The 27,930-nt window shown below is 40.4% G+C and overlaps 1 protein-coding gene across 2 annotated transcripts; it reads left to right on the top strand.

Moving 5' to 3' along the window:
* The first annotated feature begins 17 nt into the window (after positions 1-17).
* Positions 18-27,085, top strand: BUD13 (BUD13 homolog). 2 transcript variants are annotated; one of them, XM_026505709.4, is made up of 10 exons: positions 18-214; positions 2,020-2,110; positions 6,091-6,175; positions 8,352-9,224; positions 10,784-11,088; positions 12,652-12,757; positions 13,080-13,218; positions 13,533-13,717; positions 13,948-14,029; positions 26,689-27,085. In XM_026505709.4, the coding sequence occupies exons 1-10, from the start codon at positions 72-74 to the stop codon at positions 26,780-26,782; spliced, it is 2,103 nt and encodes a 700-aa protein (XP_026361494.2). In that variant the 5' UTR covers positions 18-71; the 3' UTR covers positions 26,783-27,085. The 2 variants fall into 2 exon arrangements, with proteins under 2 accessions (XP_026361494.2, XP_048073126.1); XM_048217169.2 differs by lacking the exon at positions 18-214 and adding an exon at positions 255-666.
* Positions 27,086-27,930: the final 845 nt, after the last annotated feature.

The following is a 27,930-nucleotide window of genomic DNA, read 5'->3' as shown; positions in this document are numbered from 1 at the left end:
CACCGCCGTGAGTTTCGCGTTCAAGAGTTTTGGCCCCAGCGCCGAGCCGTCTCCTCGCCGTCGCCGCTGCCATGGCGGCAGCTCCGCCGCTCTCCAAGGCCGAGTACCTGAAGCGTTACTTGTCTGGGGCAGCTGCCGGCGTCGACGGGGGCTCTGACTCCGGTCGCAAGCGTCGCAGAAAGCGGCCGAAGCCTGGCGGGGCCGGCGGCAAGGGGTGAGTTGGTTCTGGCGGGGCGGGGTCTGCGGCGGCTCGCCGCCCCTCTCCTCCCCAGCTCCGCCCTCGGCCGGCGCTTCCCCTCTCCGCGCCGCCCGCCGGTCCCCCGTCGGGAGCCCAGCTCAGGCGCCTCGCGCCCGTGGGCGGTATCTTCGCGGTCTCAAGTCGGCTCTAACTTTCCTTACTCTTCCCGCCTTTGTAGCGTTCCGTGCTCTTCCGTAGAGAATGAATGTCGTGCCCTGAGAATAATGGTGGAGCTCATCCAAAGCCTCCGTGTTTGGATATTTAGGGCCCAGAACCTGACTGGGGAGTTCAGCAATCCCAGGGACTCTGGTCCTGAGTCAGAGACCTGTGCTTACTTCCTGTTACTCTTAATAGTGATGCTGTTAACAATAACAACTGACATTTGTAGTTCTTGTCACGTACCAGATGCCATCCTAAGTACTTTAGAGGTATGTGATTTTAAGCTTCGTAATACTACCACGAAGTTGGTGGTGTTATTATCCCCATTTTTCAAGTGAGAAAACTTTGTAGCCCAATGTACTGGGTTGAATAGTACCCCTCCCCCCATTCATGTCCACCCAGAACCTCAGAATGTGACTTTCTTTGGAAATAATGCTTTTGCAGATATAATTAGTTAAGATGCGGTCATAGTGGATTAGGATGGGCGCTAAATCCAATATGACTGGTGTCCTTTTAAGAAGAGGGAAATTTGGACACAAACGGACATAGGGGGAGAACCGCCATGTGAAGATGGAGGCTGAGATTGGACTGGATTTACTCTCCCACTAGCCAAAGTATGCCTGGGCTACCAGAAGTTGGAAGAATCAAGGAAATATCCTTCCCTAGAAACTTCCCAGCAGGCATTGCCTTGCAGACACCTTGATTTCAGACTTCAAGCCTCCAGAACTGAGAGAGAATACATTTCTGTTGTTTTAAGCCCCCCAGTTTGTGGTACTTTGTTAGGCATCCCAGAGACAGTGCCATGTAGTGAAAATAGCTTGAGCTTTGGAGTAAGGCTGGTCAGAGTTTGAGTCCTAGCTGTGCCACTTTGTGGGCTGTGTGGCCTTGGGCAAGATATTTCATCTCTCTAAGACTGTTTCTACATCTTTAAAATGAGAGTAATAATGATATCACTTTATGGTTATGATTAGAGATGTATACAGTGATAATGGCTTTTCAGGTAGGACTGTTCACATCATGGCAGTCATTGTTGATTATTTGGACTCATCCATAGTTTGTCTATGTAACGTTTATTGAATACGTACTTCTTAGGCCAGTTACTTCAGGGTGTTGAGAATATCACTGCGTATGAGAAGGCGTAGTCCCTATTCTGGTTGACCTTGTAATTTAATGGGCATACAAGCTTTAAACCTCTAATTACACAACTAATTGATTTATTTTCTTTGTGAATAATACAATGAAAGTATCCCATGGATGCATAACAGGGGTTGAGGGAGGTAAGGGGAGAAGCTCAAGAAAATTAAATGTAAGCTAGGACTCTTAAGAATCTTAAGAGTTTCCCATTAAAGAAAGAAGAGTTGGTCAGGCAGAGGGAAGGAACTGAATATGTGAGAACTGATGTGGTAAGGAATTTGGCTCATTCCAGGCACCAGAAGATGACCAGCAAGGTAGTGAATTGTGGAGGCAGGGGTACAAGGTGAAGTTGGCCATATAGGCAAAGACTGAACCTTATAGAATCTTGTAGGATTTTGAGCTTTATCCTAAAATCCATAGATAAGTGTTTGTAGGCTGTTATCCAAGAATGATTCTTCCTTTTTGATCTTTTTATTTTTCACATTTAGAATGCGGATTGTGGATGATGATGTGAGCTGGACAACTATCTCTACCACTAAACCGGAAAAGGAGGAAGAAGATGATGGAGATTTGCCTGTGGTATGTATCTTTTGAGGCTGTGAGGACTTCTCAATCTTGATTCCTGGTACAGGGTAGATTTATATATATATATGTTGAGGGCAGAAAAGAGGTGACACTTTTCAAAGAGCTGTTTTAAAGTAGTTTTCTTTGATGATGCCTATAGACTGTTTTCTTTGTTTATGGAAGGTCTCATTAGCCTAGAAATGGAAGCTAATCACAAAGAGGCAGGACTTCCAATTGTAATGTTTACAATTAGCCATGGTTCAGTTTATTGAAATGTACCTTAAAAACAATGTTCAGGTTCAGTTACAGGAAACTTTTTATTTGTTCCTTTTATTCATTGATTCAACCAGGTTTAAAATTGTATACTTTTGTCTAAGTACTGTAAATATATAGATTAATAAAACCTAGGGGCGCCTGGGTGGCGCAGTCGTTAAGCGTCTGCCTTCGGCTCAGGGCGTGATCCCAGCGTTCTGGGATCGAGCCCCACGTCAGGCTCCTCCTCTGGGAGCCTGCTTCTTCCTCTCCCACTCCCCCTGCTTCTGTTCCCTCTCTCGCTGGCTGTCTCTGTCATGTCAAATAAATAAATAAAATCTTAAAAAAAAAAAAAAAGATTAATAAAACCTAGTGTCTGTACTTTAGAGACCCTAACCTAGATGGGAGACTGAATTTCAAATTTTAACAATGTGATAAATGGTGGAGAGACATTTCACATATGTACCTAGTGTTATTAGAGCACTGGGGAAGTAGCACATTTTTTACTCCACTGGGAAATTTTTTTTTAAGATTTTATTTATTTATTTCAGAGAGAGAGAGAGAGTGAATGTACACACACAAGTCGCGAGGGCAGAGCGAGAGGGAGAACAGACTATCTGCTGAGCAGAGAGCCCTATGACATGGGGCTCAATCCCAGGACCATGGCATCATGACCTGAGCCCACTGAGCCACCCAGGCACCCTCCACTGGGAAATTCTATGAAGGATGTAAATACCTGAGCTGAGTTTTGAAGGACCAGTAAGAACCAAGTGAGCAAAAGCATAGGCAAATAATCTCATATTGGTACCGTCATGGAAACCTTGCTGAGAAACATGGAGAAAAGGAGAGCTGTTGATAGGCTGTATTACACTAAAAGGTTGTAAATTGAATTCCAGATGAGTGTATTCAGTGTTAATCCCCAGCATATTCTATAGTACATTGTTTAAAAGAAGGTTTATTAGTAATTAGAAAGGAAATAGCGGGGCACCTGGCGGCTAAGTCGGTAGAGCATGCAGCTCTTGATCTTGGGGTTGTGAGTTTGAGCCCCACACTGGGTTTAGAGATTACTTTAAAAAGGGGTCAGGATGCCTGGGTGGCTCAGTCAGTTAAGTGTCTGCTTTTGGCTCAAGTCATGACCCCAGGGCCCTGGGATGGAGCCCTGCGTAGGGCTCCCTGCTCAGCAGGGAGTCTGCTTCTCTCTCTTTCTCTCCCTCTGCCCCTCCCTTGTGCTGTCTCTCTTGCTCACTCTTTCTCAAATAAATAAATAAAATCTTAAAAAAAAAAAAAAGGAAGAAGGGAAATAGTGATCATAGGGGCCAATTAATTTGAGTTAGAACCACTTAACCTAATTAATGTTTACAACATTTTTTTTATGTTATAAAAGCAATACATATTTATTGTAGAATATTTGGAAATTACAAGAAGGTTTAAAATTTTGGAAAAAAATATAATTATCACTTACCCTGTGATTGTCCAGGGGTAACAATTGCTAACATTTGGATGCATATGTCTTTAATTCATAGATTATATATACTTGTATTTTATTTATTTTTTAAATATAATTGAGATCATACTGAACATATGGTTTTGGAGCCTGATCTCTCATTTAATAATATGTTGTGACTACTGTAGTAAGATTTTAAAATGTTTTTTGAGGACATGATTTTTAATGGTTGCAATGGTAGTTGCATAAATTATATATATTAATTTAACCTGTCCTTTTACTGGATGTATGAGTGGTTTTCTGTTTTAAAATATAGTGCTTTGAAAAACATCTTGTACAGAAATCATTTTAGAAATCTGTTCATTTCTTTATTCCTATCAAATGGAATTTATAGGTTAGAAAGTGTGATCCTTTTGAGCTGTATTCCCATATTGCTTTCCAAAAGGTGGTACCAATTTATACTCTCCTTAAAGTTGTTTGAGAATGCCTTTTTCCGCATTTCTTCATCAATACTAGAGAATTATTTTCAACAAAAACAATAGTGAACCTATGTCGGTTTGGCAGGTTAACAGTGGTATCCAGTTTCTTTGAAAAGGAGTGAATAATTTTTTCATATGTTTATTGGGCATTTGTATTTTATAATTTTTTGGCATTTTTTCCCATTGTTTAGAAAATTGGACTTTCTAATTTTTTCATTGATTTATTTGATATTTATATAAAAGAATATATTATCTGTTTTACCCGTCATTGGTATATTTTATTAGTTGCCTTTTCATTTATGTTTTTGAGAATTAAAATTTTTAATTTTTATATAGCCAAGTCTGTTAATTTTCCTTTATAATATTGTCTTTTGCTTTTACGATTGCCTCAAAACCTGAACAAGGGAGGCTTTAGCTCCACTGCTCTCTGCACTGATTAAAACAGATCTTGATTATTGAATTCATTTTTGTTATGGCAAGACCACACAACCACCAGTAATAATGGCAAAATAATTAGGACAAGCACAATAGCAGTGGCAGCACAAGAATAATGGGTATAATTTATTGAGCATTTACCATGTACCAAGCTGCTTAGCTTACATGAATTATCTCATTGAATCCTTATAGAAATCCTTTGAGTCCTCCTTTCACAAATGAGGTAATTTGAGGTTTAGAGAAAATAATTTGCCAAAGGCTACACAATATTATGTGGCAGAGCTGGTGAATTAGATCTCAGTTTATCTTGCTTGAATTCAGGCCTGTGCTTTCCTGTCTCAAAACTGGGTTACCTGAGGACTGATGGTAGGCTCTTGGGAACAGAAAAATAGAAGTGAATTATGACCTAGGTTTGTATTTTAGTTCTGCCACTTGCTAGCTTGTGATATTGAGAAATCTGCTTAAATTCTCTGAATCATAGTTTGTTTTTTATTAGTGTGGGACCTTTCTTTGGAGGGCTGTTTTGAGGATTGAGTGGGATAATGTAAGTAAAGCCCAAACACAGTGCCTGGCATGTAGTCGCTGTACTGTACTAGAATTTATTATGCCAGCTGCCTTTGAAAATCTGTTATGTGGGAAGGAGGTTGATTGTATTGGAGTCAGAACTAGGGTTAATGGAAAGAAGTTCTAGGAAAGTAGATACAGGTCCAATAAAACTAAAGACTTTCTAGCATTGCCCCCAATACAATGGACACAATGAGTTCACTGCCAGTAAATTGGTTCCCTGTCAGGGAGGGACTGGGTGAGTGATCATTTTTCAAGGATCTAAGAAGATTCCAGATTTGTATGGGAATTTGGATGATATGAAATGTGTTTTTATCCCTTAAAAATTCTGTGGATCTATGTACTTCTTAATGACTTATTTTGGTTGGATTTAAGAAAACCTGTCATTGTGATTACCTGTAACAGCAGAGGTTTCATAAGGAGCCTGAAGCCCTTGACATGGAAGCCTGCCTGTATTTTCACTCTGAATGTAAAAGTAAAAAGGTAAAAGGAACTTAACTTTTAGCTTATCTGTGGCAGTTGTGTACCTGGCAGGTTGATAAAGAAGGTTTGTAATGAAAAAATTCACCTTTGGAGGAAAGTTGATTAGTCAGAGAAAGATCTATAATTAAACTATCCAGGGACAATCAGATAAACATCTCATGGGGCAAACATAGCTGAGGACCACTCCGTGTTTCTGCATGTCTCTTCGTGGCTGTTTTGGACTTGTGTGTGCCATGTGCATTAGGAATGGAATGGTCATAGGTTCAGGTTCTTGAAACAACAGTGCTCCTTGCCTGGATCCTGTGGGTTTTCTCAACATAATGTCCTAACTCGGACAGGTGGCTGAGTTTGTGGATGAGCGGCCAGAAGAGGTAAAGCAGATGGAAGCCTTTCGTTCCAGTGCCAAATGGAAGCTTCTGGGAGGTTAGTTTCAACAAATTTCCCATATTTAGGGGAAGCCTTTTTTTTTCTTCTCTGTACTTTTCTTTTAGAAAAATGCATAGTTTGTTTTAGTGTGTCCTTGATCCTGAAAAATATAGTGTGAAAAGAATTCAGAATTTCTTCAGAGGTAGCAAGACATCGGAAGTGGGAGACCAAGTATTCCATTTTCTCTTGTAATTTGGCCATTAGGGTTACCGAAGTCAGGAAGTGACTTATTTGGGGTTCTTGCAGTAACCACTCCCCTTGGGCCCAAATAGTGGGGCACTTAGTATATAGACAGGACTTTGGAGGAGTAAATCTTTCTTTGTTCTTCTTTTAAATATTGGTATTTTGCAGTGCATTATCCTCCACTTACCCACGCTATACCCTCTCCCTAGGCTAGTAATTTAACTCCATATTTAAAATTTTTTTGAGTTTTTGAGGATTGGATAAGGGACATTTGTTTGTTGTGTTTGAGCAGAGACAAACCTTATTCTTACTTGTCTTGGTTTTTCCCCTGGCGTAAACAGGGATCTTGCTTTTGAATAGCCATTTAACTCCAGTTTACTCTCAACACATGTTCCTTTTTCATACATGAAGTGTAGAAGAATTAACTCCTAAATAGGATTTGTTCTTTTTCTGTTATACTTTGTGCTTATGTTAATTGTCCTACAATTCCGATAAGAAAAAAATGCATAACCAAAGTGACAGTTGGCTATAGGTTAGTGATCACTATTGCCTCAGTTAACTTTTCAGTACATTATTGTTTTATGAATAAAAAGTTTATTATCAGTATGTATTCTTTTATCAGAATCGTGTTCACTCTTACTATTTTCTGCCTTATCCTGTGGTTTTGTTTCCAGTCCTTCCCATACTCGTTTTTTAGAGAGAATCTTCTGGTCTCCATATTTATAGGTCTAGGAAGTGATACCAAACCGCCTGCACCCCCTGCCCCCTCCCCTGCCGAATAATTATTTTTCTTCATTCTCACTGCTCCATCCCCATTTGTCACTGGAAATATCCTCACTGGTCTCTGATCCTTACTTCCTTTTTTATAAATATCATGTAATTTAGCAACGCCATGGATTAGATTTGATGTCAGGTCTCCCAGAGATATCAGTACTCTTCTGTGAGTGGTGATTCCAGTCAGAGAGGACTATTCCCCAAAGTAAAGGAGTTGACTTGGTATAATTCATCCACTTAGCAAGTGTTCATTGGGCCCTACCCAGCATTTATTTATATTGGGGCCATAGAGCTCAATGACAAGCAAATGGAGAGGAGAAACTGGATTTTGGAAATGTCCTGAGTTGCTGTAAACATTTCATTCTCGAATACCTTTGGAAACTGGAAGTTTCAAACTCTTTCCTCAACTCCCTATGTTAAAAGTACGCACGTGGACCCTGGAGTCGGGTGGATCTGCACTGGATCCCCCAGCACTCCACCACAGGTTAGCAGTGTGACTTCGGCAGTATGCCTTAATCTTTCTATCAACTTCTTCATCTATAAAATGGGGATAACAATATTTGTCTTTCAGGCTTGTTGCGAGAATTAAGTGAGGGAATGTATATAAACCATTGGCTTGGAGTAGGTGATCAGGAAATGCTGATCCCTCTTTTTATCTGGTGACCTCCCCCCATAAGGAGCACAGGGCTGTAGATTAAATAGTTAATAGCATTTCATTTTGATGTGGCACAGGCTTAGTCACTTTGCCTTTTGAAAGAAGAGTGACTATGAACTGTGTGTTATCTAGTCTGAGTATCAGTAGGAGTCTCTGGGAGCTCTGCACAGACAGGGTTTTAGGAACAGCATTGGATTGACAGCTAGAGGATCAGGGTGTTAGCCTATCTCTTCATCTGAGTGGCTGTGACTTGTCAAGAAATCACTCATCTTCTTGGAGCCTCTGTTTTCATGTCTGTGAAACAAGGATGCCTGCCTAGCTTACCTTACAAGGTATAATATGAAAAATGCATTTAAATGGCTTGTTAGGCAAATACGAGAGGTTGTCTTTAAGGTGTTCATGGACGCCGGTTTACTGCCCCTAAGGAAAAGAGCTGTGCAGACCTTTTGGGATTTCTGAGTAGTTTTGATATGTATGCTGCCAGGGCATCTTTTGAAAGTTTTGGTACCAGGGATGAATAGAGCACCTGTGGGGATCTAACTCTTTGCCCTTTCTGTTTAGGCCACAGTGAAGATCTACCCTCACACAGACACTTCCATCATGACTCCCCAGATTCATCTCCCCCCAGGAGGGTCCGGCACGACACCCCAGATTCATCTCCTCCCAGGAGGGTCCGTCACGACACCCCGGATTCATCTCCTCCCAGGAGGGTCCGTCACGACACCCCGGATTCATCTCCTCCCAGGAGGGTCCGTCACGACACCCCGGATTCATCTCCTCCCAGGAGGGTCCGACACGACACCCCGGATTCCTCTCCCCCAAGGAGGGTCCGTCATGACACCCCGGATTCCTCTCCCCCAAGGAGGGTCCGTCATGACACCCCAGATTCATCTCCTCCCAGGAGGGTCCGTCACGACACCCCAGATTCCTCTCCCCCAAGGCGGGTCCGTCATGACACCCCAGATTCATCTCCTCCCAGGAGGGCCCGTCATGCTTCTCTGGATCCTTCTCCCCCCAGGAAGCCTCATCATCACTCTTCAGGTGCGTCTCCTAGGAGAGCCCATCATGACACACGAGATCCATCTCTTCCTGGGAGGGCCCATCACAATTCCTCAGATACCTCTGTTCCCAGAAGGGCCCGAAATAGCTCCCCTGACACATCTCAACCTAGAAGGACTCTTGACTCCTTGGACACATCGCAGCTCAGGAGGGCCCGTCATGACTCCCCTGATTTGGCTGCTAATGTCCCTCATTCGCTGCCCAGAACCAAAAGTGGTAAAGCTCCAGAAAGAGCCTCTAGCAAAATTTCTCCACATTGGAAGGGGCCAGGACCATCTCATACATCACTCCCAAAGAACAGCAAGTATGAGTATGACTCCGACCTCTCTCCTCCACGAAAAAAGCAAGCAAAATCCCATAAGCATGATTCTAAAGGTAAGCATTTGATTGCCCATGAGAAGGACTTCCTCCCTAAGTGCTTTCTTTTGGACCTTTTACTTGTGGTCTTTAGAAATGAGAATGGTATTTTTTGGAGAAGTTTTAAAAACTGTAGGGAAATGGGAGAGGTTGGGCTGAGGAGAGTTAAAATTTACAGTGGCAAGGAGGATATTTTTATATATCTTTGTTTTTTGTCCCCACCCCATATGAAAATACTACATGTCTGATTTAGAAACTTCACAGTGTATAGAGATGTATAAAGAAGTAGAAGAAAGATTACACAAAATTCTGTCATTCAGAGCCATTCACTGTTAGTGCTGTGGCCAGTGTTTGTTTAGGCTTTTTTCTATTCATTTTTTTTTTATGTAGTTAAGCCCTTTCTATGTTGTATGTACGTGTTGTGTGTATAGTCTTGCCTGGTTTTTTCACTTAACGTTATCTTCCCCGTGTCATAAAAACATCTCTTTGTCAATATGATCTTTATCGGTGTTCTGTTACATAAATGTGCTTAACCATTTCCCTAATACTGCATATTTTAGGTTATTTCTAAAGTTTTGCTTTTATAATTTTAAAATGAGCCTTGTACATAAATTGTTGCCCCATTCTGGATTATTCCCTTATCTACTTTTAGATAGATTTTTCTGGGAATTTAAGTACTTCTAGATATGTTTTCTAGAAAACAAAGTAGAAATTGACTTACTAGGTAAGAGGGATGTATATTTTTAAAATGGTTGATACCCATTTGCAGGTTGCCTTTTTAGGAGTTGATTTGTGATGTTTCTGTCTACAACTCAGGCCTATGCAGTGAGATTTGTTTACTCAGTCTTTGTCCCTAGGAACTGTTTTCTTTTTTTTTTTTTAGGATTTTATTTATTTGAGAGAGAGAGAGTCCAAGCATACCAGAGCATGAATGGGGGTAGGGGCAGAGGGAGAGGGAGAAGCAGACTTCTCCTGACACGGGGCTGAGCAGGGAGCCTTGCTGAGCCAAAGGCAGACACTTAGGCGACTGAGCCACCCAGGTATATTCTTTTTTTTTTTTTTTTTTATAATGATTTTTTATTATATTATGTTAGTCACCATACAGTACATCCCCGGTTTCCGATGTAAGGCTCGATGATTCATTAGTTGTGTATAACATCCAGTGCACCATGCAATACGTGCCCTCCTTACTACCCATCACCAGCCTATCCCATTCCCCCACCCCCCTCCCCTCACCCAGGTATATTCTAGGTAGTTTTTTAACTTTGCCACAGCAGTGAAGTCTGAGCACAAGTTGTTTTGCCCATTCTATGCTCAGATAAATATGACATAGGTGAGTATGTTGAGGTCTCACATGCTAGTCACAGTCACTAGTAATTTGGGAATAGAACCCTCATCCTGCCTGTTGGTTTTAAAAGTTGTCCCTGACTCTGATCTTCTCACGCATCATCTGTACTTGTGTTTAGGTTAGTGATAGCTCTTTAGAGGAGGACTGAATGAATATTGAATATTAGCCTGGTAAGTTCTATTTTTAAAATTCTGCAAGGGGATTAAAGATTTTATTTTTTAATTTCTAGGCTCTTCCCCCAGCCATAGGAGGTTTCACACAAGCTCTTCACCTAGGAGACATCAGAGCCACGTGTTGGACTCTTCCTCCTACCCAAGTGACAGTCGGAAAGCCTCTGATTCAGATCTTTCTCCTCCACGGCATAAGCAAAGTTCAGGGCACAAGGATTCTGATTCAGATCTGTCACCTCCACGGAATAGACCTACACATCGGAGCTCTGATTCTGACCTGTCTCCTCCAAGGAGGAAACAGAGGGCCAAATCTTCTGATTCTGATCTGTCTCCACCTCGAAGGAGTCAGTCTCTAGGAAAGAAGGTAGGAATTCTCAGGAGCCATGTCTTTTCCTTAGAGTGGCTTCTGTTTTTGAGCTGTGTACACGTCTCAGATATGTAAACCAGAGAGGAAGGAGGTAGCTCCTGGTAGCAGAGTAAATCTAGAGCACAGTTACCTTTAGAGCTCTTTGCTTCTCTCTGAGGGCAGGACTGCCTATAACCCAGCCCAGACGAACTTGCAAACACTAGGTTTCCTAAGTACCTTCTGCCTTTCTATCCTCTTTATTCCACAAATCTCATTTTTTAATAGGTCCGGAAAAACTTCATATTGTCTTAGGAATGAACTGAGAACTATAGTTTACAGAGTAGAGTTCAAAGTACAAACCTTGTGTTAATTAGATCACATATTTGAATCCTACTTCTTCAGCTGCTGTTTGTGAAATTTGAGCAAGCTATGGAATATCTTTAAGCCTCAGCTTCTTCATCTGTAAAACGTGGATAATCATAGTATGTACTTCATGAGGCTATTGTGAGAGTTAGATGAGTCAGGGTAAGTAAAACTCTTAGCACAGTGCCCAGGACAAAGTGAGACATTAACGTAAGCAATTTATTATTATAAATCGGACAGCAGGTCTCTGTATCCAGAGCTTAAAGAGAGAGATTTAAAATATGAAATGACTTTTAGAAATCATACCACCTGGGAAGTCAGTGTTTTGTTTTATTTTAAATCTGTGATGAAGCATGAATTGCCCAGAACATCCACATGAACTCTGAGCCGTTGTTTTGTAAAGCACACTGGTGCTAGGGACAGAATCTTATTCCAGTGAGTTGGTTAAGAAACAGGAATAGGGCCTGCAGTGTGCACTTTTCCCTCCAACCCAGACTTTTCAGGTAGGTCTCCTCTGTTGCCCACATGGTCCTGGTAGTCTGTTCCTGACTCGGAAGTGGGGTTCTTCTCTTTTGGGGAAGAAAGTGAGGTTTGTGTTGCAGCTGGACCCCCTGACATTTTATGTATCTGTTTACTTCATGGACAATTTCATATTAATCAAATTGAGTACATTGCACATGATACACTATATGCTCCATTTTTGGATTGGTTGTTTATCTTGCTATGAAATGGAGTTTAATAAAAAGGTTTGATTTGGTCATAACTTGTCATGATCCTAAAACATATCCACAATTGAAGGACCTTAGATTTGTTTGAGTTTGTAGTTGAAATGGAATATTTTATCAGTGTGGGTCTGTATTGGAGGGCTTAGAGTTTGATACAGGTTTCTGATCAGGTGACCTGAGAGTGCAGCTTCTTGTGTGCAGTTTATATACTGAAAAGTCAGAAATATAGATGCTATGCCTGTTCTTTAATATTTTCTTGGCTTGTGTTTCTGTTTATTCTTGAAACTTGATAGTACTATTAATATGCCATCAAATTCAATTTTATTTCTTTTTTATTTTGTGAATCTTGTGGTCAGTAATGAGAACACAAGGCTAGAGTTTTTGGTTTGGTTATTGCTAATCATCAGGCAAAAATGCACCTAACTGTGTATACCCTGGAGCCTGCTGCTGTATTGTCTCATTAATGTTGGATGCTCCCTTTTCCGTTGCACAGGCTGCACACATGTATTCTGGGGCTAAAACTGGGTTGGTGTTAACTGACATACAGCGAGAGCAGCAGGAACTCAAGAAACGGGACCAAGAAACCCTGGCGTTTGAAGGTAAAAATGTGAAAGTGGAGACCAATCAAGGCTCATGTAGGTTTTATTGTTTTTTAATGTAGTTTATTGTACCTGATATTTTAAACTTTTAATTGATATTAAATTTCAGCTCTGGTTTTATGCATTATGTTAACTTCTTAGTGGGCCCAAATGGTTCCTTTCCTTCTTGAAAAAGGTTAGATATTGGTAGGGACTATTTGTAGTCTGGCTGCAAAAGTTTTTATCCACCATCAGAATCCCAAGTGGTTGATTTCAACTGTTAGAATTATTTCTGATTTTGATACCTGATGTTTATCTTTAAAAGTAGAATTTTCCTTTGCAGCTGAATTCCAATATGCTGAAACCGTATTTCGAGATAAGTCTGGTCGTAAGAGGAATTTGAAACTGGAACGTTTAGAGCAAAGGAGAAAAGCAGAAAAGGACTCGGAGAGAGATGAGCTGTATGCTCAGTGGGGAAAAGGGTAAGAGAACCACTGAAATGAAGAACAAGACTGCGCTAGGACGAGAGAAGCTCATTCTCTACTTTTCTGACCAGCTAGTTCATTGCTGTGCCTTAAGAGCTGTTTCAGGAATGGAAAATTCAATGTGCTCAATGTCCTTTCTAAGATACTGATGGGCTCTACACTTTCAGTTGGTATTCTAGGAATTTTACTCTTTTCAATATTTGGCCTATACTGCTAGAAAAAGGAGGTTTTCCAAATGTAGCCATATGGTCTCAGTGTAAGGGGGGAAATGTTACACAGGATAGCAGACGGTCTTGGTTCTTTTTGCCCAGGCTAGCCCAGACCCGGCAGCAGCAACAAAACGTGGAGGATGCAGTGAAGGAAATGCAGAAGCCTCTGGCCCGCTATATTGATGATGAAGATCTGGATCGGATGCTGAGAGAACAGGAAAGAGAGGGGGACCCCATGGCCAACTTTATCAAGAAGAATAAAGCCAAGGAGAACAAGAATAAGAAAGGTGAGCCTTCTGGGACTCACCAGAGATGGAGGTGACTTATGGAAAGAGAGAGGGTCTTTAGCTGGGCACATGTATGGGCTTTCCCATACAGTTTTAGGTTCCTTGTGTTTAGGAGTTTGGGTTCAACTCAGTAAAGATTTCTGTGTAAAATTTTTTTTCCCACTGCCACTCAGCTCTGAATTGAGTTACATAGGTAACTAATTTCTTTTCCCTTTCTCTCCTCTCACCAGTGAGACCTCGCTACAATGGTCCTGCACCTCCTCCCAATAGATTCAATATCTGGCCTGGATATCGCTGGGATGGAGTGGACAGGTAAGCCTGAATGTTTCCTACATTTTTGTTTTCTCTTCCATCTGACCCTAACCTTCCCTAACCATTCTTAAATCACTCTCCCTCACTTGCTACTCTAAGCACAAGGTTAATAACATGCAGTTTGCTTGCTTCTGTTTCTAAGGTCGCCAGATCCCATTTCCCATGCTTAGGAGACTCCTCCTCCTCCTCCCCCCCCCCCCCCCTTTCAAAGCTTTTTAAAGCTCTGGACAAATAATTCTGGTGCTGACAATAGGATACCCTTTGTTTTTGACATTGGTCACTTCCAGTGATATTTTAGGTTTAGAGGGGATGAGCGATGGTGGGAGTCTGGAGTCTTTTGTGTGTTATATCTTTAAAATGTAGTCCTTAAACCTTCTCTTCATTGCCTTAGGAGTGAGCTACTTACAGTGTCTTACTGACCCCTACAACCAGCATCTACCCATGTACTCTAACTTCCTATCTGTTAGCACAACGACCTAAATATGCTTCTTTCCAAAGTCTGTCCCTCTTTTTACATATTAGAGCCCATCTCCTCCTGCCTACTAAAGGACATTGTTCTAGCATTCAGCATGATGATTCTCAGACTTTTTGATCTCAAGACTCTTTATACTCTTAAAAATTACTGGGGACCCCAAAAAACTTCTGTTTATGTGGAATATATCTGTTAATATTTACTATATTAGAAACTAAACTGAGATGTTTAAAAAGTGTTTATTAGTTCATTAAAAACATAATAAAGCTATTATGTTAACATAATTGCCATATTTTTAAAGAAAAATAACTGTTTTCCAAACAGAAAATAGAAGAATGTCTTTGATTAGTATTTTTGCAAATCTCATTCATGTTTGGCTTAATTGTAGATAGTAGGATTCTGCATTGAGTCTTTTGCATTATGTTTAGTTGAAGTACAGGAAGAAAATTTAACCTTAGAAAATTCAGCCTTATACATAGATAATTAGAAAAGGAAGGTATAGGGCGCCTGGGTAGCGCAGTCGTTAAGCGTCTGCCTTCGGCTCAGGGCGTGATCCCGGCGTTTCGGGTTCGAGTCCCACATCAGGCTCCTCCGCTGGGAGTCTGCTTCTTCCTCTCCCACTCTCCTTGCTTGTATTCCCTCTCTCGCTGGCTGTCTCTGTCAAATAAATAAATAAAATCTTTAAAAAAAAAAAAAGAAAAGGAAGGTATGTTACGTGTTTTGATACTACAGAAAAACTCAGCAAGTGGTAGTTTCTTAAAGGTGATTTGTAATATGGAGTCTGAAATCATATCAGAAAACTTTCCATACTGTTACATTAAAATCCATTTTTTTTTTTCTGCTTTGGATAAATCTTTTCCTGGTACGTGATTTTATAACATCATGTACTGGTCATTTGGAAAATACTGGTTTGCTGAGTATCTCAGACCTGCCAAATGTTGATATTTTTTGCTACACAAAGTCAACTAATCATATATTTGTTGACATTGCCTGTGATCTCATCACCAAAATCTTAAACGGGAAGCTAGGGTTCATGGTGGCAGATACACATTTTTTTGAAATTCTGATTTACACTTAAAAGCTTGAATTTTGTCATTGGTGACAAATATCAATTGTTATTGTAGTGAAGCTCACTTTGTATGATAGCTTTTTTGTAGACTCCATCAGATTTTGTACCTAGAGGATCAGGTCATCCGTGAATATAGACAGCTTTACTTCTTCCTTTCCAATCCAAATGTCCTTTGTTCTCTTTCTTACCTTATTGCGCTAACTAGAACGTCCAGTGCAGATGTTGACTAGAAGTAGTTAGAACAGGCATCTTTGTCTTCCTAATCTTAGAAGAGCAGTCAGGCTTTTGCCATTACATGTGTTGTAAGCTATAGGTGTTTTGTAGATTCCCTTTACTGAGTTGAGAAGGTTCCTTTCTATTTCTAGTTTGCTGAGAGGTTTGTTTTTTTTTTTTTTCCAGGAATGTATGTTGATTTGGTTCATTCTTTGATCCATGAGTTACTTAGGAATTCATTGTTTAATTCCAAACATTTGGACTTTTCTAGATATCTCACTGTTTTTGATTTCCAATTTAATTCTCTTGAGATCAGAGATTATACTCCATAATATTTTGATCTTTTGAAATTTATTAAGCTGCTTGTTTTATAGCCCAGTATATGGTTTACCTTGGTGAATAATCTGTTTGCATTTGAAGAGAATATGTATTCTGTAGTTGTTTGGGGGGGCTGTTTTGAAAATTATTTTTTTAAAAACAAACTTTTTGTTTCTTAGTAATTGTAGATTTATAGACAATTTGCAGATAGTATGAAGAATTCCTGTACACCCCTTATCCAGTTTTATTACCACTCCTTACATTACCATGGTACAGTTTATCAGAACCAACATTTGTACGTTATTTTTAATGTACCAGGTTTTACTTGGATTTCACTAGTTTTTCCACTAAGTCCTTTTTCTGTTCAGGGATCCAATTCAGGATCCCACATTGCAAGTAACTGTCATACTCTTTAGTCTCCTGTGATCTGTCGACAGTTTCTCAGTCTTTGCTCTTTGTAAGCCTGTCAGTTTTTTGGAATATGGTTAGTTATTTTGTAGAATGTCCTTCAAATTGGGTTCATTGGGTGTTTTTCTCATGGTTAGACTGAGGTAATGGGTTTTTGGAAAGAATACCACAGTGGTGGAGTGCCCTTCTCATCACATAATTTTAACCAGTACATGGTAACCACAGGACATCACTAGTGATGCTAACCTTAATCACTTGGTTAAGGTAGTCAGTGTTTGCCAGTTTTTCCACTTTAAAATTGTTCTTTTTCCCCTTCTATACTCTGCTCTCTAGAAGTGAGTCACTAAGTTCAGCTTGCACACAAAAGGGGACCTCGTGGGATATCTACATATAATATTTGGACTTTTTCTATAAGGATTTGTTTAATCACCCCATTTATCTTAGTTATTTTTTTGTCGGTAATGAGTCATGTATATTTTATACTGTTGTAATCCAGTAATATGTTATTTATTTTGTTGCTCAAATTGTTTTGTTCTTTAGCCACTGGGAATTCTTTAAGGTGTCCCTTTTGCATGCCCTCGCCTTTTATTTTTTGAGCACTCTCTGACTTTCTGATACTACAAGATGCTCCAGACTCATCTTGTATTTTCCCTGTCCCAACTTTAGAATCGACCATTTCTCCAAGGGACCCTGGCTGCTTTTAATGGATAACAGTATTTAGAAACCAAGATCTAACTTGTAGAAATACTTGTTACTGGGGTGTCATTGTTTCTAGGCCCTGTCAGCAGACAGAGCTAGGTAGTACATGTCTAGAAATCCACATATGCCCACATGTCTGTCGTTATTTCTGTATCTGTTTATGTGTCTATACATACATGTTTATATATACAGATACATAAATATGAGTTCATACTGGTGTAACCTACTCTAGTGCAGTATTTTCTTTTCTTCTTGCTTATCTATAACTTTCCCCTCCATCATTGAGAAACCTGGCACCCACCAGCTACCGTCCATTTTGCTTACCTCAGTATACATGTAAAACAGTTTCAGAATTGAGAAATGAAATGAGAAACAGATTTCTAACTAAAGTATAGTATTTACGTATAGTTGCTTTTGTTCTTACCCTTATAATTTCTAGTGAGAGTACTATTTTCCAACATAATTTAAAGGGTCAGCTCCCTGCCTCCCCACCCCCGTACTGTTAGTCATACATTTATAATGTAATAGATTCATTATTCATAGTCTGCAGTCTATTCTGGGCTCTCCTGACGTCCTGGGTGATTTTTCCTTTTTAGAGTTTGCCCATGTTAGTGTTTACTTTTTATGGTGTATGGTTCTGTGAAGTTTGACAAATGCATAGAGTCATTCATTCACCACCCTAGTACTACATAGAAAGTTCCATCATCTAAAATTTCCCCCATAAGTCCTCTTTTAGTCAATTACACCCTCTCCACCAAACCCTTGTGATTAGTGCTCTATTTTCTGTTCCTATAGTTTTGCCTTTTTCAGAGTGTCACATGAATGGAATCATATAATATGTAGCCTCTTGAGTCTGACTTCTTGCACTTAGCAAAATGCCCTTAGATTCATCCATGTTCTTGTGTGAATATCCCACTGTATGGATGTACCTGTTTGTTTATTCCCCAGTTGAAGGGCATCTTTGTTGCTCCCAGTTTTAGCGACTGTGAATAAAGCTGCAATAAACATTTGTGTATAGAGTTTTATGTGGACATAGTTTTCAGTTTACTTGGATAAATACCCACTGATTGCTGGATTATATGGTGAGACTGTGTTGAACTTTATAAGAAACTGCCAATTGTCTTCCAACTGGCTATACCATTTTATGTTACACCAGAGAAAGAGGATTCCTGTTGCTCCGCATCCTTGCCAGCCTTTGGTATTGTCAGTGTTCTGGATTTTAGGTGTGTACATTTAGTATTGAATTTAAATTGCTCTGTTATTTTAGCTAAGCCTCTCTGCAGTTTTTTTTAGTGTTTGCTTTAAGGATTACAGTATGTATCTTTAACTTATCATGACCTACTGAGAGTTATAACTGTACTATTTCACATAAAATATAAGAACCTTGTAACACTGTAGTTCCACTAACTCTCTGTTCTATGTGCTACTGTTGTCATATATAAAACATAAATGGTATAGATCCCACAATACAGTGTTCTAATTTTTAATTTACAGTTATTAAAAAAAACTAAGAAAACAACAAAATGTATAGGTGTTAATATTTAACTTACATACTTACCATTTCTGGTGCTCTTTTTTCTCTCCTCTAAACAACATTTAATATTCCTTTAGTGCAGGTTTTTTGCAACACATTCTCTCCGTTTTTGTTGATATGAAAATGTCTTTATTTCACCTTTATTTTTTCAAAACTTTAATTTTGAAATAATTTTAGACAAGAACTTGAAAAAATAGTACAGTGTGTTACAGCATACCCTTTACCAAGCTTCCCCCAGTGATAATCTTACATAACTGTAGTACGTTACCAAAATAAGGAAATTGACATTGGCACAATTCTATTAAACTAGAGTCCTTTTTGTCACCTTCATTTCTGAATAGTTTTACTGACAGTGTTGGAAGCGGTCATCAAGAGGACATGACCACTGGTTGACCCACAAGTCAAGACAGTCAGAGGCCTCTTACTGCCTCCTTTGTCCTTGGAATGTGTGTCTGCCTACTCTTCCCATACTTACTAGCAGCAGTTTCAAGGATGCAGCCTTGACAGAGTAAGGTGTTGAGACCACCGGGGCCGAATATGTGACTGAACCCAGTTAAGGCCTCTATATAAGTTTCTAAGATTCTGGTTGGTGGATACCCAAGACAGACTTAATATGTAAATTCCCTTGCTTATTGAACCTAACCCCCTATCAATCTGGAGTGGCCTGCCTCTTTCTTCTGTCTCTCCTTGCCCTCTGTGTACCAGGGCCAAATTCAGACTTCACCTGGGGAGCTCCTGATGTTGCAAACCAACACATGGAACTCTGGATTGATAGTACCGGAGTTGCATGACAGTTTCGCCAATGCTTTGAGGGTGTTAACTCATTTTCTGGCCTCCATTGTTTCTAATTAGAAGTCAGTCTTCACGGGGCACCTGGGTTTCTCAGCCGGTTAAGCATCTGCCTTCAACTCAGGTCGTGATCCCAGGGTCCTAGGATTGAGTCCCAGATTGGGCTCCCTGTTCAGCTGCTTGTGCTCTCTGTCTCTCTCTCTCTGTCAAATAAATAAATATTCTTTAAAATTTGGGAAAAAAAGTTGGGAAAAAATTGGGAAAAAAAGTTGGTCCTCAGTCCTCATTTGTTTCATTGTTACCCCTCCCCCCTTACCACCACACACATATCATAATATGCACCTATTATAATACGTTGTTTTTCTCTGGCAGATTTTCTTCTGTTAGGTTTTCAGCAGTTTGACTGTGATGTACCTTGGTGTGGTTTTCTTTAATTCATCCTGCTTTGGGTTTGTTGTGCTCTTTGGATGAATAAGTTCGTGTTAGTCACCTTTGAGAAGTATTTGGCTGTTTCTGTTAATTATTTCTTCTGAATTCCTCTTTCTTCTTCAGTTATACTGTTTTTCACCACTTGATATCATTCTACAGAGCTCTGAATTTCATTTCTCTATCACCATTTTTCTCTCTTTTTAAGATCAGATAGTTTCTGTTGATCATTTCAAGTTCATTGATTTTCTGCATCTCCAATCTATTAAGTCCTTGCAATGGATTTTTTTACTGTATTTTTCAACTCTAGAATTTCCATTTGGTAGTTTGTATTTCTTTGCTGAGATTTTCCATCTGTTCATTCATTATGAGACATTTCCGTCTTCCTTGAGAATATTTATAATTAGTGCTTTGAAGTCCTGTGTTCTAATTGCAGCATTTGGGTCACCTCAGGATTGGTTTCTATTAATAGCTTTTTCTTGAGTTTGATCACATTTTACTATTTCTTTACGTGTCTGGTCATTTTTTAACATACACTGGCCACTAAATGGTACATGATAGGGATATTGAATTCTGTTATATTCTGAAGTATGTTGGTTTTTATTCTGGCGGATGGTTAACATGGGTGTATTTGAACTCCAAGCACTGTCTCCTTTGCAGTGGGCAGCAGCTACACTTTCTGCTCAGTTCTTTCAATTTCTAGCTGCTGCTTTTTTATTGGACTCAATGTGGTTTTCCTTGCACAAGCACAGTTTAGCAGTTGGCCAAGGATTTGGGTGTAGTTTGTGTGTAGATTCTGGGGTTCATCTGTTTTGTAGCTCCCTCCATTTCGGGTTTCCTCCCTGATTTTCCAGCTGATCTGCCCTCTTTGCACTGACATCTCTAGCCAATAAACCTGTGGCTTTTTGCCTCCCTGAGCTGTGCAGATTGGGAAGTGCCCTCTGGCAAAAAGCCTCACAAATCTCTTTTCACACATAGATTCCCATCCAGGTTCTGCCTGCCTTTTGGTCACTTTCCCGGGCCTTCAAATAATTTCAAATACTGCAATTTTATATTTTGTCCAGATTTTATAATTGCTATCCAAGGGTAGATTAGACTGCTCAAGTTCCTCTGCTGTGAATGAAATCCATTACCCCACCTCATATAGCCCTAAGGCATTGTTCTTCTGTCCCTCAAGGGGCCTTTGAAATCCGAGGTTCTAGTTCCTGATATTGGCAGGTATCAGCAGGGTGGCTGTGGTTTCAGGCTTGCTTACTACTCCCTGGTTTGCAGCTCGCCTGCCCGCCGGGATACAGGCTCTCTGGTAGTGGGAATATCTTTCAGAATGCTAATTCGTAGTCAGAAGTAGATCTTCTTATAGCCACACCCTAAAGATTTTTTCTTGCTACACTGAGGTCCCTCCCCACCTTTTTTTATTTAAAAAAAATTTTCTGGATCCAAACTCAGAACTCTTCCTGACCTAGTGTTTTACTGGCGTCTGATCTGTTTCCAGCTCTCCCAGTAATGTTCTTCCACTTCGTATTTTTCCTAGATCTTTCCTTCCTTTTAGTTCTCTTTCTCCTCTTTGCTTTCTTTCTGATTATTCATTCTTTTGTCACCTTTTCTAGTTTTGTCTGGTTTTGATCCATGGCAAGTGAACATTTCTGGAACAGATCTGTATTTGGAAAAACCCATAAGGTCCACTAATGTGATCCCATTATTATTTAGAAGATAAACTGAGGGTCAGATAAATTGAACGACTTACCTGTAGTTATTTAGCTCACCTGAGAAAGCTGGAATTAGAATCCTGGGCTCTAGATTCTCTAGTCCAAGACTTTTCCACTATGAGTGCTCTTGCAGTTTGTTTTTTTGATTCTGTAGGGTTCGGTTTGTTATCCTTATGTCTTTCATTTATATGAGGATGTTAGTGTTGGTTCTCTTAAGTATTTATTCCCCAAGGCAAAAAACAGTGGTTTCCTTGGTGTTTTAGAATATCCTGCATGCTTCTAAGGTTAGAGATGGAGCCATTTGTAATAAGCTTCCCTTCTTCCTAAAACATTTCGTTACTTACCCTACTCATCCCTTACGGAAGGCATGAGCAAAGAGGGAAGCCTGTTACCTCAATCAGTTTAGTAACACTTAGCAGAGATGTGATTACTTTAAGCAGCTATGTACTAGGTGCCAGGTTTTTAAAATTAGTGAGAGACAGTCCCTGAGCCTAGGAACTCACTTTCTATCTAGAGAAAGACAAATAATTTCAATGGTACTTGCTAAGTATTATTATTATAGAGGATTTTCAAGGTGCTTTGGGAGCACAAAGGAAGAGTAAGTTCAGCCTTGGGAGAGTGTGGTCAGGGGAGGCTTCCTGGAACATACATGAGCTTAGTCTTAAGGGATGGGCAGGCACCAGCCAACAGAAGGAGGAAAGGGAGGAAGTTTCAAGAAGAGGATCCTGTATGTGTGAAGTCATAAGGGTATGGAACATCATGGTGTTACGGAGGGGCCGTCATAAGCAGTTTGCTGTTGTTGGATAGCATGAAGTGTGGAGTGGAGTGTATGAGATGTACTAGAAAGGTAAGAAGGCACCTGGTCACAGTAGGCTTTGGAAACATTTCTGAGGAGTGTGGTCTTCACTCTAAAGGCAAAGGAGAGCCACTGAAGGATTAACAGCAACTCTGCATTTTAGATAGACACCTCATTATAGCAGTAATATGAAGCATGTGAAAGGCACAGGTCTGGAAGTGGAGAGAGACAAGGTACAATGCTGTCGCAGTAGGTCAGGGAAAGGAGACAGAGGTCTGAACTGTGGCAGTGGGAGTGCAATGGAGAGAAGAGGAGGTGGGCAAGTGTTCAGAGGATAGGTGGCAGGACCTGGCGGCTGACTTGGGTAGAAGGAGAAATCACTGGATTTGGCAATAAGGAAGGTCACTGGTGACCTGAAAGAGAGCAAACTCTGTGGCACGGTGAGACAAAAGCAGGGTTTAATGTGTTAAGGAATGAATGAAAAGTGAGGAAATGTAGACAGTGAATACAAGCTCTTTCAAGAAGTTTATGTAAGACGACAGAATTCATAGTATTGAAGGGAGTTGAGGTCCACTCCTTGAAACTCTCGTGACACTCTACTCCTGGTTCTTTTCTCTTCTTGTTGGCCACCTTTATGAGCTTTCTTCCTCTTTGTACCCTTTTAATGTTGCTGGGGCTCCATATCTAACCTTAGCTGTTCTCACTGCACGTGCTCTTTCTGGCCGAATCTTATTTAGTCTCACCTTCAGTTACCACCTATATGTATGTGATCCCCAGATCTGTGTTTGCGGTTCATCTGGTGTATATAGCTGTGCACTGGATTTGTCTGTTGCTGTGTACCCTAGGCACCTTACATGCAACGTATTCAGCCTCATCTCCCCTAACCTGCTCTTCCTCTTGTGTTCTCTCCTACTTAGTGCAGCCTCATTCATCTGGTCCCTAAAATTACTAACCTGCAAGTCAAACTTACCTCCTCCTCCTTTGCTCTTACATCGCTAATCTGTCTCCAAGTCTCCTTTATCATTGCTTTCATCATCTGTTGCCTGTACCCGTAGTAACTTTCCTGCCTCCAGTCTCCTCCAGAAATACAGTTTCTGCTCCTGTTTTAAATCTATCCTTACTACATGAAATCTGAGCTTTTTAACTCTGTCTTGTGCTATTCCCTTCATCATACTGTAGGCTCTAGCTGTACTAGTTTGCCTCTGGCTCCCTCCATGTAGCAAGCTGTTTCTTATTTTTGTACAATTGTTCTTGTTAGTCATGTTGCGCTCTGTCCCGAAATGCTCTCCTGACCTTTTCTGGCCTTCTCTACCTCCAGCCCTGTGGTTAGCTCTATCTTTTCAGACTTAGCTTAGGGGCTACTTCCACAAAACCTTACCTGACCATTCCTCTTCATCCCTTTCCCAATCTGAGTAAGATCCCCATTCTCTTTCTAAGATACCCAATGCCTATCTCCACCACAGTTTATGCTTTTTTATTTTAATTATTGGTATAAATGTCAGTCTCCTCCACTAGTCGGAGTTCATCAGAATAGATGCTACGTCATACTCATTTTCATGACACAGTGCCTAGTATATACAAGCACATCTTAGATAATTAGGGGTCTGGTTTCAGACCACCACAATTAAGTGAATATGACAGATGAGTTTTTTTGGTTTCCCAGTGTGTATAAAAGTTACATGGATACTATACCATAGTTTACTAAGTGTGCAATAGCATGTCTAAAAAAAAACCCAGTGTAGACACCTTAATTAAAAAATACTTAACTGCTAAAAAATGATCATTTGAGCTTTCAGTGAGTCATAATCTTGTTGCTGGTGGAGGGTGCTGCCTCCATGTCGGTGGCTGCTGACTCAGCAGGGTGGGGGTTGCTGAAGGCTGGGTGGCTGTGGCAAGTTCTTAAGACAGCAGTGAGGTTTGCTACATCATGTGACTCTTCTCTTCATGAATGATTTCTTTATAGCGTGTGATGCTGTTTGATAGCATTTTACCCACAGTAGTACTTCTTTCAGAATTGGAGTACATCCTCTCAGACCTGCCACAGCTTTATTAGCTACATTTATGTAATATTCTAAATTCCTTGTTGTCACTTCAGTGGTCTTCATAGCATCTTCACCAGGAGTAGATTCCGTTTCAAGAAACTACTTTCTTTGCTCATCTGTAAGAAGCAATTCCTTGTCCATTCAAGTTTGATCATGAGATTGCAGCCTTGCTGTCCCATCTTCAGGCTCCACTTCTGGTTCTAGTTCTCTTGCTGTTTCTCCCACATCTGCAGGTACTTTCTCCACTAAAGTCTTGAACCCCTCGAAGTCTACATGAGGGTTGCAGTCAAAGTCTTCCAACTCCTGCTGATGTTGATATTTTGACCTCTTCCTGTGAATCACGAATGTTCTTAATGGCATCTAGAATGGTGAATCCTTTGAATTTACTTTGCCCCCATCCATCAGAGGAATCACTGTCTGTGGCAGCGATTACCTTACAAAAATAATAAGACTTGAAAGTCAGATGACTCCTTGATCCATGGGCTGCAGAATGGATATTGTGTTAGCAGGCACAAAAACAACATTAATCTTGTCCATCTCCATCAGAGCTCTTGGGTGACCAGGTGTATTGTCAGTGAGTGGTAATATTTTGAAAGGAATCTTTTTTAATGAGCAGTAGGTCTGAACAGTGGGCTTAAAATATTTGGGAAACCATGTTGTAAACAGCTGTGCTGTCATCCAGGCTTTGTTTTTTCATTTACAGAGCTCAGGCAGAGTAGATTTAACGTAATTCTTAAGAGCCCCAGGATTGTTGGCGTGGTAAATGAGCAGTGGCTTCGACTTAAAGTCACCAGCTGCATTAACCCTTTAGCAAGAGCCCACCTGTCCTTTGAAGCTTTGAAGCCAGGCATTGACTTCCCCTTTCTCGCCGTGAAAGTCCTAGAGGAATCTTCTTCCAATAGAAGACTGTTTCATCTACATTGAAAATCTGTTTAGCGGAGCCACCTTCACGGACTGTCTGAGCTCGATCTTCTGGAGAACACGCTGCAGCTTCTACATCAGCACCTGCTGCTTTTCCGTTCACTTCTATGTTATGGACACAGCTGCTTGCCTTAAACCTCATGAACCAACCCCTCTAGCTTCAAACTTTTCTTCAGCAGCTTCCCCACCTCTCTCAGCCTTCACAGATTTGAAAAGTATTAGGGCCTTGCTCTGGATTAGGCTTTGGCTTAAAGGAATGTTACAGCTGGTTTGACCTTCTATCCAGACCATTAAAACTTTCTCCATTATCAGCAGTAAGGCTGTTTTGCTTACTTATTTGTATGTTCCTTGGAGTAGCACTTCTAATTTTCTTCAGTAATTTTTCCTTTGCATTTACAGCCTGACTAACTGCCGTGAGAGATGTAGCTTTTGGCCTGTCTTGGCTTTTGGCATGCTTTCCTCACTAAGCTTGATCATTTTTCTAGCTTTTGATTTAAAGTGAGATGAGTGACTCTTTTCCTTGAACACTTAGAGACCATTGTAGGGTCGTTAACTGGCCTAATTTCAGTACTGTTGTGTCTCAGGGAATAGGGATGTTAGAGGAGAGGGAGAGCGATGGGGGAATGGCCAGTCAGTAGAGCAGTCAGAACACATACAACATTTATCGACTAAGTTTGACATTTTATAGAGGTGTAATTGGTGACACCCCCAAACAGTTTATAATAGATACATCAAAGATTACTGATTGAAGATCACCATAGCAAATAATGAGACAGTTTGAAATACTGCAAGAGTTATGAAAATGTAACACAGGCACGAAGTGAGCAAATGCTGTTGGAAAAAATGGCGCCGATAGACTTGCTTGATGCGGGGTTGCCACAAACCTTCAGTTTGTAAAAAATGCATTCTGTGAAGTGCAGTAAAGTGAAGTGCAATTAAACGAGATAAGCCTGTATGAGAATCCACTAAATGCTTGTGTAATGAATGGGTGAATTATAAGATGTAGACATCAGCTGAGAGTGAGTTGGGCCTGTAGAGTGGTAAATGTTTGAAACAGGTGTCAAAAGAATGGTGAAGGGTCTGAACAAGAACCAATAAAAGGATGAATTATGTATTTTGGCTTTTTTATTCTATTGCATATGCCTTAAATATTTTCACATGACTGCCTTACTTTCCTCCTTATTCATTAGGTTGTGAACTCTTCTCTTTTTTCAAAAATAAATGTCCAGTTCAGGATTCTGGCTGATCGGTGTCTCTTGATTGCAGATCCAATGGATTTGAACAGAAGCGCTTTGCCAGGCTTGCCAGCAAGAAGGCGGTGGAGGAACTTGCCTACAAGTGGAGTGTTGAGGATATGTAACTTTTCTGAGGCTGTGGGGTGGCTGTGGGTTGTGGTAGTGGACATAGGGCAGCCAGACATCCAGCTCTAACAGTTGTCTATGCTAATAATCAGGGTCCACACAGACCAGCAACTTAAATGCCAGTTTGACTATGGAAGAATATTTTGAGACCTGATGTTTGGACTGAGGCACCTGCACTTCTCAGGTGTGCCAACACTGGCTATTGCTGGCCTTCAGAGGAAGTGTTGATTTTTCAGCGTCCCAGGGTTTGTTCTTGGTTAGGGTTTTTCTTTTTTAATAAACATGCATTTATTTTTTCAAAATCATGTTCTTAACTGGGTATTTTGTTTTGGGGAAGAATACAAGCTAATGATGAAACCCCCATGGATCTTGGAGGGTGGTGATTGGATTTTTCATTAATCTAGAAAGCAGTGTGAGTAAAAACTTCAGCGATGGATCATTCCTGTTAGAAGATATGAATTAGTGCTAAACTAGACTTAGGAATAGGCATAGCTATTTGGAGACATGGTGTATGATAAAGGTAATGTCACAAATTAGTGGGGAAGAAATAGGTAATGGTGCTTAGAAAATTGGCTAATGTATGGAGAAAAATAAAGTTGGATCCCTACCTCAAACTATATAAAACAAAGACATTCTAAAATGATTGAAGACCTAAATGAAGGTAAAGTGTTAAGGCCAGTTGGAAAAATCAGAGAATGTCATTGTGACCTTGGGGTGAGGATAGATTTGTTAAGTAAGATCCCCAAGGCACAATCCATAAGATTTGATACCTTCGACTACTTCATAATTAAAGATTTCTGGTCAACAAAGCTAGAGATGTATATATATTAGGAGAAAATATTCGCAATGTTTAAAACTGACAAGGGATTGAATATGTAAAAGACTGAATATAGAAGGAACTACTGTAAATCAGGAAGAAAAACAAAACACAAAATAAGGGGCGCCTGGATGGCTCAGTCGGTTAAGCATCTGTCTTTGGGTCAGGTCATGATCTCAGGGTCCTGGGATTGAGCCCCGTATTAGGCTGTCTGCTAAGCGAGGAGTCTGCTTCTTTCTCCCTCTCCTTCTTCCTCTGTGCTCGCTGTCTTTCTTTCTCTCAAATAAATAAATAAAATCTTTAAAAAAACACAAAATAAAAATGGGCAAA

This window comes from Ursus arctos, unplaced genomic scaffold (assembly GCF_023065955.2).
Source record: "Ursus arctos isolate Adak ecotype North America unplaced genomic scaffold, UrsArc2.0 scaffold_22, whole genome shotgun sequence".
NCBI classification, from domain to species: domain Eukaryota; kingdom Metazoa; phylum Chordata; class Mammalia; order Carnivora; family Ursidae; genus Ursus; species Ursus arctos.
Note: the sequence above shows the minus strand (reverse complement) of the source record. Positions and strands in the feature narration are given on the sequence as shown.

Excerpts from the sequence above, each read along its gene's own strand:
- BUD13 (XM_026505709.4), top strand. The coding sequence starts at position 72 with ATGGCGGCAGCTCCGCCGCTCTCCAAGGCCGAGTACCTGAAGCGTTAC. Across the intron at positions 215-2,019 it reads GGCGGGGCCGGCGGCAAGGG|AATGCGGATTGTGGATGATG; the intron begins GTGAGTTGGTTC and ends TTTCACATTTAG. Across the intron at positions 14,030-26,688 it reads CGCTGGGATGGAGTGGACAG|ATCCAATGGATTTGAACAGA; the intron begins GTAAGCCTGAAT and ends TCTTGATTGCAG.